Below are 11,046 nucleotides of genomic sequence, written 5' to 3'. Positions count from 1 at the left end.
GGAGCTGGGGACAGGGATGGCTTTATAGGGCAGTGGCAGTGCGACTGTGCGAGGGGGGTGGAGTCTGGAAGTTGATGGAAGGTTCTGAAGGGGGGCAGACAGGGGCCCGCCGTGCGCGCGGCGCGGCGTTGAAGGCTTGAAGCGGGTGACGGGTGTGACGCTGGAGAGATCTAGAATATAATAGAGTTTCTATCTACAGTTCGAACTCTCCGACTCCTCTGTCTCAAAAATATAAGTAGTTGTCGCTTCCCGAAAAATTAATTTTTTTAACTTTAACTAATTATATATAAAAAATATTAATAATTATAATATAAAATTAATATCGTTGAATATATTTTCATAATAAACTTATTTTGAGATATAAATATTACACATATTTTCTACAAATTTAATCAAAACTGAGAAAGTTTGACCCGCACGTATCCCATAACGTCCTTCTTTTTAGGACGGAGGGAGTATTCCACATCTCCTATAAAAGTAAAAATATACTTCCTTTATACCAAAACAAATATACTTCCGAGTTTAAAAAAAATACTTCTTACATTCAAAATTTGTTTATAATAAAAGTAGCTTTAGATTGTGGATCATCTAAATGCTATTACTATTTTTTTCATTTCCAAAATGAATCACTGCATATTGATATACTTTTGATAAGGTTATATATATACATATAATTTCATAATAGCATCGATCTTCTCATCTACGTCCCAGGATGAGGACAGTATTTATTTTGGGAAAAAGGGGCATATATCATGAAAAATACTCTCTCTCCGCCTTAACATATTGAGTAAGATGACCAGTACCACTAGAAAATTACATATAGTACCTTCTATCAAAAGTGTTGAGACATATAATTATTGCACCTTGAAAATAGAGAGTGCTAAAACCTAATAGAAGTCTAGAATTTCTCATATCGACAAATTTTAAATGCTAGATGTGTAGTATTTATTTTAGTATTTATTTTGAAATGGAGGGGAGAACACATCTGGATGGGTAAATTCTTTTTTTAATTAGATTAAGAATATATAAAATAATATCAATATTTATATTACTAAATAAATAAGTTTATTATAAAAATCCAGTTACTCCATGTTCACTTATTACACAACTCATAAATAAAATATTTAAAAAATACTAGATGTGCATTTATTTTGAAAAAACATCTCACTTCTCGCAACATTTTTAAACTTTTTTTTTAATTTTGACTAAGAATAGAAAAAATAGTACTCCATGTTTACTTATTATACATAATAAATGTTAGTATATTTTTATATAAATTCATTCAAATTTTTAAAAAGTTAATGGTGCTATTTTTTTATAAGAGTAAAGTTCATTACCAGTACCTAAACTTGTGTTGCTATGTCATCTCGGTTCCTAAACTTATAAAACGGTTGTCTAGGTACCTAAACCTTAGTTCGGGTCTCAGATTCAGTCCAAACGGGTTTAAACCCGTTACCCATATGCCTGACATGTGGGGGCCACGAATCAGCTTCGTCTCCCTCCTCGCTCATCTCTATCCCGTGACCTCCATCTCTCCTCTCTCTCAAGCTCATCTCTCCCAGGGATGGCGCGGCTAGGGGAGGCACACCGCCACGGCTGCAACCCTCACGAGCTGTGCCTGTGTGCCACAAGTTGCCGCAGCCCTCGCGCGACATGCGCCGCCACCGTCATCGTCGTCCTCCTCTCCTTGCTTCCCCCTACACGATTCGGCTACCATTCCCCTGATGCGTGTTTTCTGTTCCTAGCTTTGTTTGTTGGTGGAATGCATCTGCAGGGCAGAGAGGAACAGCGCTGCATAGCCACGACCGGATGGACGCGCTCCGTGCCGTGCGCGGTGCGGCCGGCCGCGGCGGGCCGGGCATGCCGACGCCGGAGAAGTTTCAGAGCGGCCATATGCCACGCTGCGCGACGGTGCCGCTGTCACGCTCCTCGCTGCGCAGTGACGACGGCAGCGCCGCCTCGGGATCTGACATGGACGACGAGTCGTCGGACAACGACGATATCGAGGTCTGCAGCGGCAGGTACTCGGTCGATTCGTCACCCCGCCGCGACGACGTGACCCGACGCACCGCCCGCGTCCTGCTTGACAAGATCATCGATTTCTCTGTCGTCACGTTCGTGGCCCCCGTGTGCGCAAATTAAAGGCCTTGCAACGCTCGCTGCAGTTGATCGGTGGCCTGCGGCGTCTCGGCGCCGAGCCGCCGAGGTGCTGACGCGCCTCGCCATGATGCGGACGCGCGCGAGCTGGCACACCACCTTGTCCACGTCGGGGTCAGCGAGGGTGTGACTGTGACTGTGTCTGTGACTCTGTGTTGCTGTTGCGTATGGACAAGATGCTGAGGAACTTGTTTGAGTGTGTACAGGGATGGTGGCCCGAGTGCAAGGCGGAGGCGAGGAGCAGCGAAGCTGGAGCGCTGCCGGAGGCAGAGCCAACGCGATGATGCTGCCGACGATGGATGCGTTAGTTTCCTACTCAACAACAATGACGATGGGTTCGCCATGAGCCCATGAGGGCGGGTTGAGTCGTTGGCTCGGGAGAGTAGAGAGGGAGGGAGCTCAGCGGCGACGGGCTGCGGCAGCAGCTTCGTGCCGGCCTCTGGTCACCGGAGAGAGAGTAGAAGTGTTTTGATAGTTCCGGACCAAAATAAGATAGGTAGACAAGTTTGAGGACCGGATGGAGAACCGGCATGACTAAAATGAGACCCAAACATTGTTTAGGTAACTGGATGACCGTTTTGTAAGTTTAGAGACTGGAATGGCACTATGGTAAAAAAAAAAAAAAAAAAAACTAATGGTATACTTTACTTTTTTTATAATTTATCCAAAATATTACCAGAAATCAAAGTAAGGGATGAACAATACTCCCCCCATCTTATAAAAATTTAAGAATGAATCTGCAAATTTAAGAATGAATCTGCTAAAACGGACGGAGGGAATACAGACATAGATTTAATAAGACTAAATTATTCAGAAAGCATCGTCACATACTCACATCGGCTTTTGCAATTTGTAGAACAAAACCACAAACCGACCGAGCACATCACAGAAAACGCAACACTCATGATTCATGAACACAACTCCACTACTACTATAGTACTGCTCATGCCAGGGCGCACATCACCACCGCTCGTGTTACGGCCTCGCAGACAACCTTCATCAACTTTCTGTCTCTCTTTATTTCGCTCCAGACCCATCCTCATTCATTCTCTCAGGCAACCTTGACCTCGATGTTCTTGGGCTTCTTGGGCTCGGGCGGGGGCAGCTTCTCGACAGTCACCGTGAGCACGCCGTCCCTGCACACCGCCGAGATCTTGTCCATGTCGGCGTTGTCCGGCAGCACGAACTTGCGCATGAACTTGCCCATCCGCCGCTCCATGCGCAGGTACTTAGCGTCCTCGCGCTCCTCCCGGCGCCGCTCGCCGCTGATCACCAGCACCCGCTCGTCCTCCACCTGCACCTTGATGTCGCCCGTGCCCAGCCCCGGCATGTCCACCACGAACGCGTACGCGCCGGGCAGCTCCTTGACGTCGGCCGGGGTGGCCGCCATGGCGCGCGCGTCGCGCACGTAGGTGCGCGTGGCCCCGCCCGCCGCGCCGGAGCCCGCCTTGTCGCCGCCCGCCGCGCCGGCGTCGCCGTCGGGCACGTCCAGCAGGTGCTGCAGTGCCACCATCAGGGGGGTCTCGAGACCGAACATCCTCGCGTCCATCTCTCGCTCTCGCTCTCGCTCTCGCTGCCGCTGGGCGCTGGCGGATCTCGGATCGCTCTGCTTGTTGCTGTGTTGGTTTCTTGGATTGTTTGTGTGATTCTTGTTCTTGGTGTGGGGAGTGACGAGGCGGGAGGGGCGGTTTATACTGGTGCGGAGGGGTGGGCTTCTGGAAGGCGACGGAAGGTTCTGAAAGGTAGTGGAGTGTTGCGGGGTGCAGGCGCGCGGCGAGGCGTAGGCGTCCGTGGCTCAGTGCGATGGTCGGGACTCCGGAAGAGTCCAGAATAAAATAGAGTTTCTGTGCTTTGGATGGTCTTTCTCCAGAGACAGTGGGGTTTTCTAGGCCCACATGTCAGTTAGTTGTGGCAACTGCCACGTGCCTGTTGGTCCTATCTGTTCCGAACAGATATTTTCGAGCGCTCAACGTTTCCGCTCCGTTGCTCGGGAAAGTTCCACATTCTTCTCTGTATAGATAGACGTGAACGTGAGATCTGATCAGCATTTCTTGTCTTGTAACAAAATTTGTTGACTCAATTGAAATTTGCCACAAAGTGTAAAACATTCAGTTCAGACGAAGTGTTCCAAGATTTTTCAAACAAAACAAGAGCATACGGACACTCGACAGATAATGAGAGGTATTTGTTCCAACATTCCGCTGAATACAATATTACATAGATGCGCTGTGTTCATATCTCAGATTGTACTCTTTCACTTATAAGCCCGCAAAGAAAAAATATATGAAAAAAAACAGGTATTTACAGGCTGCACTATCTAAAAGCAACAAGAACCTTTTCAGCTAAAGGAAAGAAAACACCGAAGTCTTATGAAGATTGCGCTGATTTGCCTGAGCTGCGCCCTCTAAATCCGACCACACTTAGCTTAGTTCCCAACTTGTTCAGAGCATCACTCTTTGATTTTCGGCCCTCGGGTTTTGCTTTGCTCTTCGAGACCTTTGTGCTGCTCTGAGAAGGTTTCACCAGCTTGGCTTTCTGAGGTGCTGCCGATTTTGTTGTCTTTGCCTGGCTCTTCGGCGGTGAGCGCCTTCGGGTTGAAGTTGTATCCTTGGGAGTCCGGGATGACTTGCTAGATAGCGCAACCCCCCTTCTACCCTTCTGATTGACAACTTTAAGAGCATTTGAAGTCTTAACCAACCTTGAGGGCCTCCCTTTGGTGCTCGCACTCTGCGGGCTGGCAGCCCTTCTGACATTGTTAGTTGTGAGAGCTTCCAAGCTCTCATTTTTCTTCATGGCCTCTTCAATCCGTGTAGCTAAAGCTACATCCTTCTTAGCCACAATGCTTGTAACTTTCCCTGCATTAGGGATGACCATAAGAATGCGTGATTACACATAGGAAACATGCAAATCTATAACTGCTGCCTGTCCGAAGATCACCGTGGTACAGACTACTGTTTGTGCATCTACACAAATGGCAAACCTATATTCATGTCCTTGGTAACCCATCTCACTTCTTGACACAAAATCACATAACGTTTTGTTTCAGAAAAGCCAAAGATTCAAATTCCCTCTATCCTATCCCTTTTCTAAGGTATCGAAGTGTAATCCTGTTCAGTTTACTATTGTGTTCCTGTTAATGAAAGAACAGCAAGGTCTCTCTGTGATTAAGATAATGAGATGGACAGATGGTAGCCTATATCCAATGATGGAGGCTAGTTTCTGGTTTGCAATGAGATCCTGATAAAATATAAGAGATAATATGCACAGAATGTAACAAGATTAGCAAGGTAACAATAAAGGGCAAGTACATATGTTCAGTTACAGCTAAGAATTGTTTATACCTTTGGCTCCCATGCGTGCAGTTCTTCCGGTTCTGTGAAGGTAATCAATCTAAAAGCACAAGAACCACCACAAAGACTGCATAAAAATCATTGCGATAGGAGCAAATGCAAACAGAAAGACCATACAGGCAGTGCAACATACTGAATTCGATGGGAAGTCAAACATAATGACATGGTCAACATCCAGGTCCAGGCCTCTAGCTGCCAGATCAGTGCATACTAATGTTGGGCAATCCCCCTCTTCATTACGGAACTTGTTCAGGTTCTCAACTCTACATATAATTATCGGATCTCATAAATAAGGAAGTCATATATCATATAATACATACAAAGACAGAAGAGAGTAAAAAAATATAACAAACCTCTCTTCAGCTGGAACCTCTCCATGATAGTTAACAGTGGATATCTGATTTTCAGTTAGAAAATGGTCCACTGCACGACTTGAATTTAAAGTATTACAGAACACCATAACTTTGTTTCCCTTTGCCAAGCTTGGCTCAAGAACCTATATGAAATAAAGTTCTTTGTTATGTCACAATTAGATATTCTAGAACAGATGCATATTGCAATTCTCCCCTTTGGCTCCGAGCTTCCGACTATGCACATTCAATATTGAAATCCACATAAGACAAAATACAACTTCATTAATGGCTGTGGCAAGCAAACAATAAGTGGAGAATGCATATATAAAACCAGTTTTGAGGTTTTTTGTTACAAATTGTCAAGTTCTAGACTAGAGTGTATGGAAAGACAGATATATGTGCACATGAGGAAAGGAGAAATAAGAGTTTCCACAACCTGCAGAAGAGCCTCAAGTTTGTTTTCTGCTCCAGAAAGTTTGATAAAGTCATGCCGTGCTGTTGAAACTCTCTTTTGAAATGATGATGTCCGCAAATGGACAATACCTTCAAATTCCTCATCAATCAATTTTTGCACAGCCTTCAGTAAAAGAGTAGGAAGAAAGGGTCAAAATACACAAAAAACAATAATAAAACAAGATATACATATCTGAAGTATTAGTACTACAAACTGAAGAGATCAGAAGATTTAAAAAAGACTGGAGATTTCTTTGTACTTGAATGCTAATTGATGCAACAAGCAAGACACTTTAAAGGAGCACCCATACATAACAGTTTAATAAAATTAGCAATTTGTCCTAACCAAGTATGCATATATGAATCAAAATCGGAGGATCAGATAGATTTCAAGGGAAGGATGTTTGATGATCATAAAACCTTTGTCATAGTAGCAGTGACTAATACTGTTTGGAAACCTTGATCACCAGGCTTTGTAGCACGATTCTTCAATGGAGCAAGGAACTTCCGTATGTCTGGTCCAAAGCCTTGATCAAACATTGTATCTGCCTCATCCAGAACCTTCAAATGCGGAACAAGAAAATCAAAATGAGACGATTATGATAATAGTGAACATGTTACAAAATAGTAAATATAAGCACAAACTTAATAACATACCAGATACTTAATATCACCATAAACCATGTTACCATCCTTGGTATGATCAAGAATCCTTCCAGGAGTACCAACAACCATGTCAACGGGCATGTTCAAAGAATCTTCCTGGGGTCTTAGACGGGTGCCTCCACTAACCATCGTTGACCGAAAACGTGCATGATGGCTGATGGACTTTGCAACTCGATAAACCTGTAATTTGATCAATTTGCATGAATTAATGCTACTATAACTCAGTTACCCAGGTAACATCATTGTTCCAAAATAATTCGAAACCATGGCCGACCTGCTCAGTTAGCTCCCTAGTGGGACAGAGTACTACTGCTCTTGGCCGCCTTGGCTTCATTGACATCCCCAGCATTGCTTCATCACGCCGAAGTAGCTATAAAATAAACGTTGAGACATGTTTACTAATCCATCCATTTTGTTATATGTATATCCTGATTAACAGGCATAACCAACAGAGAAAATTCCTATTTTGTTACATGTTTACTAAAACTGAGTATATGAGATGTGACTTCGGCACTACTACTCGGGAGGAAGATATTAGTTTGGAATGTCAAGTAGTGCCTAGGAAGGATACCTTTCGATATTTAGGATCAATGCTACAGAGAGACGGGGATATTGATGAAGATGTTAGCCATAGAATCAAAGCAGAGTGGATGAAGTAGCGCCAAGCATCTGGTGTCCTATGTGACAAAAGGGTACCACAGAAGATAAAAGGCAAGTTTTATAGGACGGCGATTAGACCTGCTATGTTGTATGGCGCAGAATGTTGGCCTACGAAAAGACGACATGTTCGACAGATAAGTATCGCGGAAATACGTATGTTGCGTTGGATTTGCGGTCATACAAGAAGGGATCGAGTTCGGAACGATGATATACATGATAGATTAGGGGTAGCACCAATTGAAGAAAAGCTTGTCCAACACCGGTTGAGATGGTTTGGACATGTTCAACAGAGACCTCTAGAGGCACCGGTGCGTAGTGGAATCCTAAGCCAGGATAGTAACGTGAAGAGAGGCAAAGGAAGACCGAAGTTGACTTGGGTAGAGGCAATAAAAGGAGACTTGAAAGGATGGAATATGCGCAAAGACTTAGCCTTAGACAGGAGTGCTTGGAAAACAACTATTCACGTGCCTGAACCTTGATTGTTTCTGCTGGGTTTCAACTCTAGCCTACCCCAACTTGTTTGGGACTAAAAGGCTTTGTTGTTGTTGTTGTTGTTGTTGTTATTTTTAACTCCAATCACTATCAGGTTGCATTCATGCTGTAACCAAGCCTGTTATTGGAAACTTCTTCATATCGATTGTAAAAGCAGCGAGTGGATTAAACAAGATGACTCACATGGGTTATACACTGTTTCCCTACAATAGCCTAGGCGATACAGTATATTAGCAAGCAGTCATCAGGAAATCGTTGAGCTCAAAACAAGGCACTTCTACCAATTTCGTGGAACTAATGGAGCAGACATCTCTATCCAAATAAACGGTCCTTCCTAATGCATCAAGTGAATTGTCTTCCCTTTTAATGGAAACAAATCTACTTCGATAACAAGTAATGCAGAGCAATTTAATCTTTCTTCCACAGTTATTATACAATGTACACAGTTACACACTGCATACCACCATACTGAAAAAGAAGGAAGCACCTGAACAAGAGGGAGCAAGTAGGCGAGCGTCTTCCCGGAGCCAGTGTGGGAGCCGAGCACGACGCTGGTGCCGGCCAGCACCGCAGGCACGCCAACGCACTGGATCTCCGTGGGCTTGGAGATGCCCATCTCCCCGAGCGCGGCCATCACCTCCTCCCCGAGGCCGAGCTCCTCGAAGCTCTCGGCGGCCTCGACCCTCTTCCCCTTCCCCTGCTGCGAGCTCCGCTCCGCGGTCCTCGAGGCGGGCCTCGGGACGCCAGGGGACGAGGCGTCCTTGAGGTGGCGGAGGCGGAGGCGCTCGAGGAGGAGCTCGTGCCGCGGAGGGGGAGCGGGAGTGGAGGTGGGGCCGAGGGTGGGGGCGGCGGTGGAGAGGGCGGCGCGGAGGAGGCGGAGCCGGAAAGGGGACGGTCGGGAGAGGAGGAGGCAGCGACCCGCGGCGGCGGCGCCGGCCATCGCCATGGGTGGCCGGTGAGGGTTTAGTGATGGTTTCTGAGGAGTGGAAGGGGACGGGGAGGACGCGGCGCGGATAAGAGAGCACACAGCTGGGAGGGGCACGGCCGCACGGGGAGGGCGGGTGCTGCTGGTACCGGTACGCGATCCCGGGGCCGCGCCGAAACGACCACACGGACAAAGCAGAAACAAATGGTTTGCCTCAGTAAAGGCTACTACTGTAGCAGCCTTGTGACTTGTGAGTTGATGGTTTCTTGTCGTGATTGATGGTATCTTTCTCTCCATCTTAGCTGGTTCATATCGTTTGTGTTTCGTTTATTTGAGAGAGAAATATTGCTCGTTGATTTATGTAAATAGTATCCATGTGAGGAGGCTGGCCAGCCAGCCCCAGCCGATCGGGCTGTGAAGAACGTTCCTGTGATGAGAACTGTCTCACCTTCAGATAGCCGATGCCGGCGAGGTGGCAGTGAGATAGGACAACGAGGGCCAGAACATCTCGAGGCTTTTACTTGTTTGCAATTATAAAAGTGAGTAATTACCTCTAAGTTATTAAAAAAAATTGAGTTCTCATAGGTGCCACTGCTATGAACTCTTTTATCTTCCACACCACTTCTGTCAGATTTGTCTCTAATGATGTCAAACTATAGGTGTGAAAAGTCGAAAATGCCCATATGTCTCAATATGCAATTAATTTTTTTAGCATCTTAATGATTTCAAATGAAAAAACTCAAAACTAAAAAGTTATAAATCTCGTCGGGATCTACAATATTTTTTATAAAAACTATCTTCATTTGATTCCGTACAAAAAAAAATATGATTTTTCTAAGACATTAATAATATCAAATCATATTTTTTTTGAACAGAATTAAATGATGATAATTTTTATAAAAAAAATAGATATTGTCGAGATCTACAACTTTCTAGTTTTGAGTTTTTTTCATTTGAGGTCATTAAGATGCCCAACAAATTAATTACATATTCCGACCTGGGGTATTTTGGACTTTTCACAACCGCGATATGACACTGTTAGAGCCAAATATGACGAAAGTGACGTGGAAAGCAAAAGAATTCACAACAGTGGCACATATAAGAACTCAACTTTTTTAATAACTTATAGATAATTACCAACTTTTATAATAGCACACGGATAAAAGCCTCAAACATCTCCACCATTCTTGCTCGTGTGCTCGGCGTATGATCAAGTGGCCAATTGAGCATCTTGCCGTCGGATTCCATGAGCCACGGTCGTATCCTCCATCATCATCTTGCCATCGTCTTTGGTTTTCTTGCATGTTACTCATTCTTCGATCAATGTGAAGAACACCCGTGCCTCATCTTGTGGCCGATTAACCACCGGCAGAGCAAAGTGCCAATAATGTATTAGGACTAAAGAGCAAGGCGAAGCAAATGATACAAATAATTGTCTGTACAGTGTACGTATATACAAGCCCTATGTGACATGTCAGAGAGAAAAAGAACAAAAAGACATATATCTACTAAGAGGTGTTTGATACCCCTAACTAAAGTTTAGTCCCTGTCATATGAGATATTTGACACTAATTTAAAGTATTAAATATAGACTAATTATAAAATGAATTGCATAGATTGAGACTAATTTTACGAGACGAATTTATTAAGTCTAATTAGTTCATGATTTAAATTTTAAACATGTGCTAATGATAATTAATTAAGCTTAATAGATCCGTTTAGTAAATTAGACTTCATCTGTGTAATTAATTTTATAATTATTTAATTAATATTTAGTCCTCCTAATTAACATCAGAATGTCTAATATGACAGTGATAAACTTTAGTCCCTTGATCAACACCCCCCTAATTACACAGGAAATGCCATTAGCAGTTTACTAATGATAGAAATAACACCTAATTGATTATCATTACTACGTTGGGCTGGCAATCTGACCCCATTAATTAGGCATTATTACGTTGAAGAGTTCATTCAGACGTTTTGCGCCGAC

The 11,046-nt window shown here is 44.2% G+C and overlaps 2 protein-coding genes across 2 annotated transcripts; both read right to left on the bottom strand.

Annotated features, from left to right (window-relative positions):
* Window positions 1-2,944: 2,944 nt before the first annotated feature.
* Window positions 2,945-3,828, bottom strand: LOC136449487 (17.5 kDa class II heat shock protein-like). Its single transcript, XM_066449535.1, has one exon. It carries the CDS (start codon window positions 3,704-3,706, stop codon window positions 3,209-3,211), a length of 498 nt encoding a protein of 165 aa, XP_066305632.1. The 5' UTR covers window positions 3,707-3,828; the 3' UTR covers window positions 2,945-3,208.
* A 495-nt stretch (window positions 3,829-4,323) lies between these two features.
* LOC136449481 (DEAD-box ATP-dependent RNA helicase 39-like) lies at window positions 4,324-9,202 on the bottom strand. The gene is made up of 9 exons (XM_066449528.1): window positions 8,619-9,202; window positions 7,254-7,349; window positions 6,971-7,159; window positions 6,734-6,874; window positions 6,297-6,437; window positions 5,861-6,003; window positions 5,641-5,770; window positions 5,499-5,547; window positions 4,324-5,012 (listed from the first exon to the last, which is right to left on the bottom strand). The coding sequence occupies exons 1-9, from the start codon at window positions 9,075-9,077 to the stop codon at window positions 4,525-4,527; spliced, it is 1,836 nt and encodes a 611-aa protein (XP_066305625.1). The 5' UTR covers window positions 9,078-9,202; the 3' UTR covers window positions 4,324-4,524.
* Window positions 9,203-11,046: the final 1,844 nt, after the last annotated feature.

Source organism: Miscanthus floridulus, chromosome 5 (assembly GCF_019320115.1).
Source record: "Miscanthus floridulus cultivar M001 chromosome 5, ASM1932011v1, whole genome shotgun sequence".
NCBI classification, from domain to species: domain Eukaryota; kingdom Viridiplantae; phylum Streptophyta; class Magnoliopsida; order Poales; family Poaceae; genus Miscanthus; species Miscanthus floridulus.
This window is presented reverse-complemented; position numbering and strand designations above follow the sequence as displayed.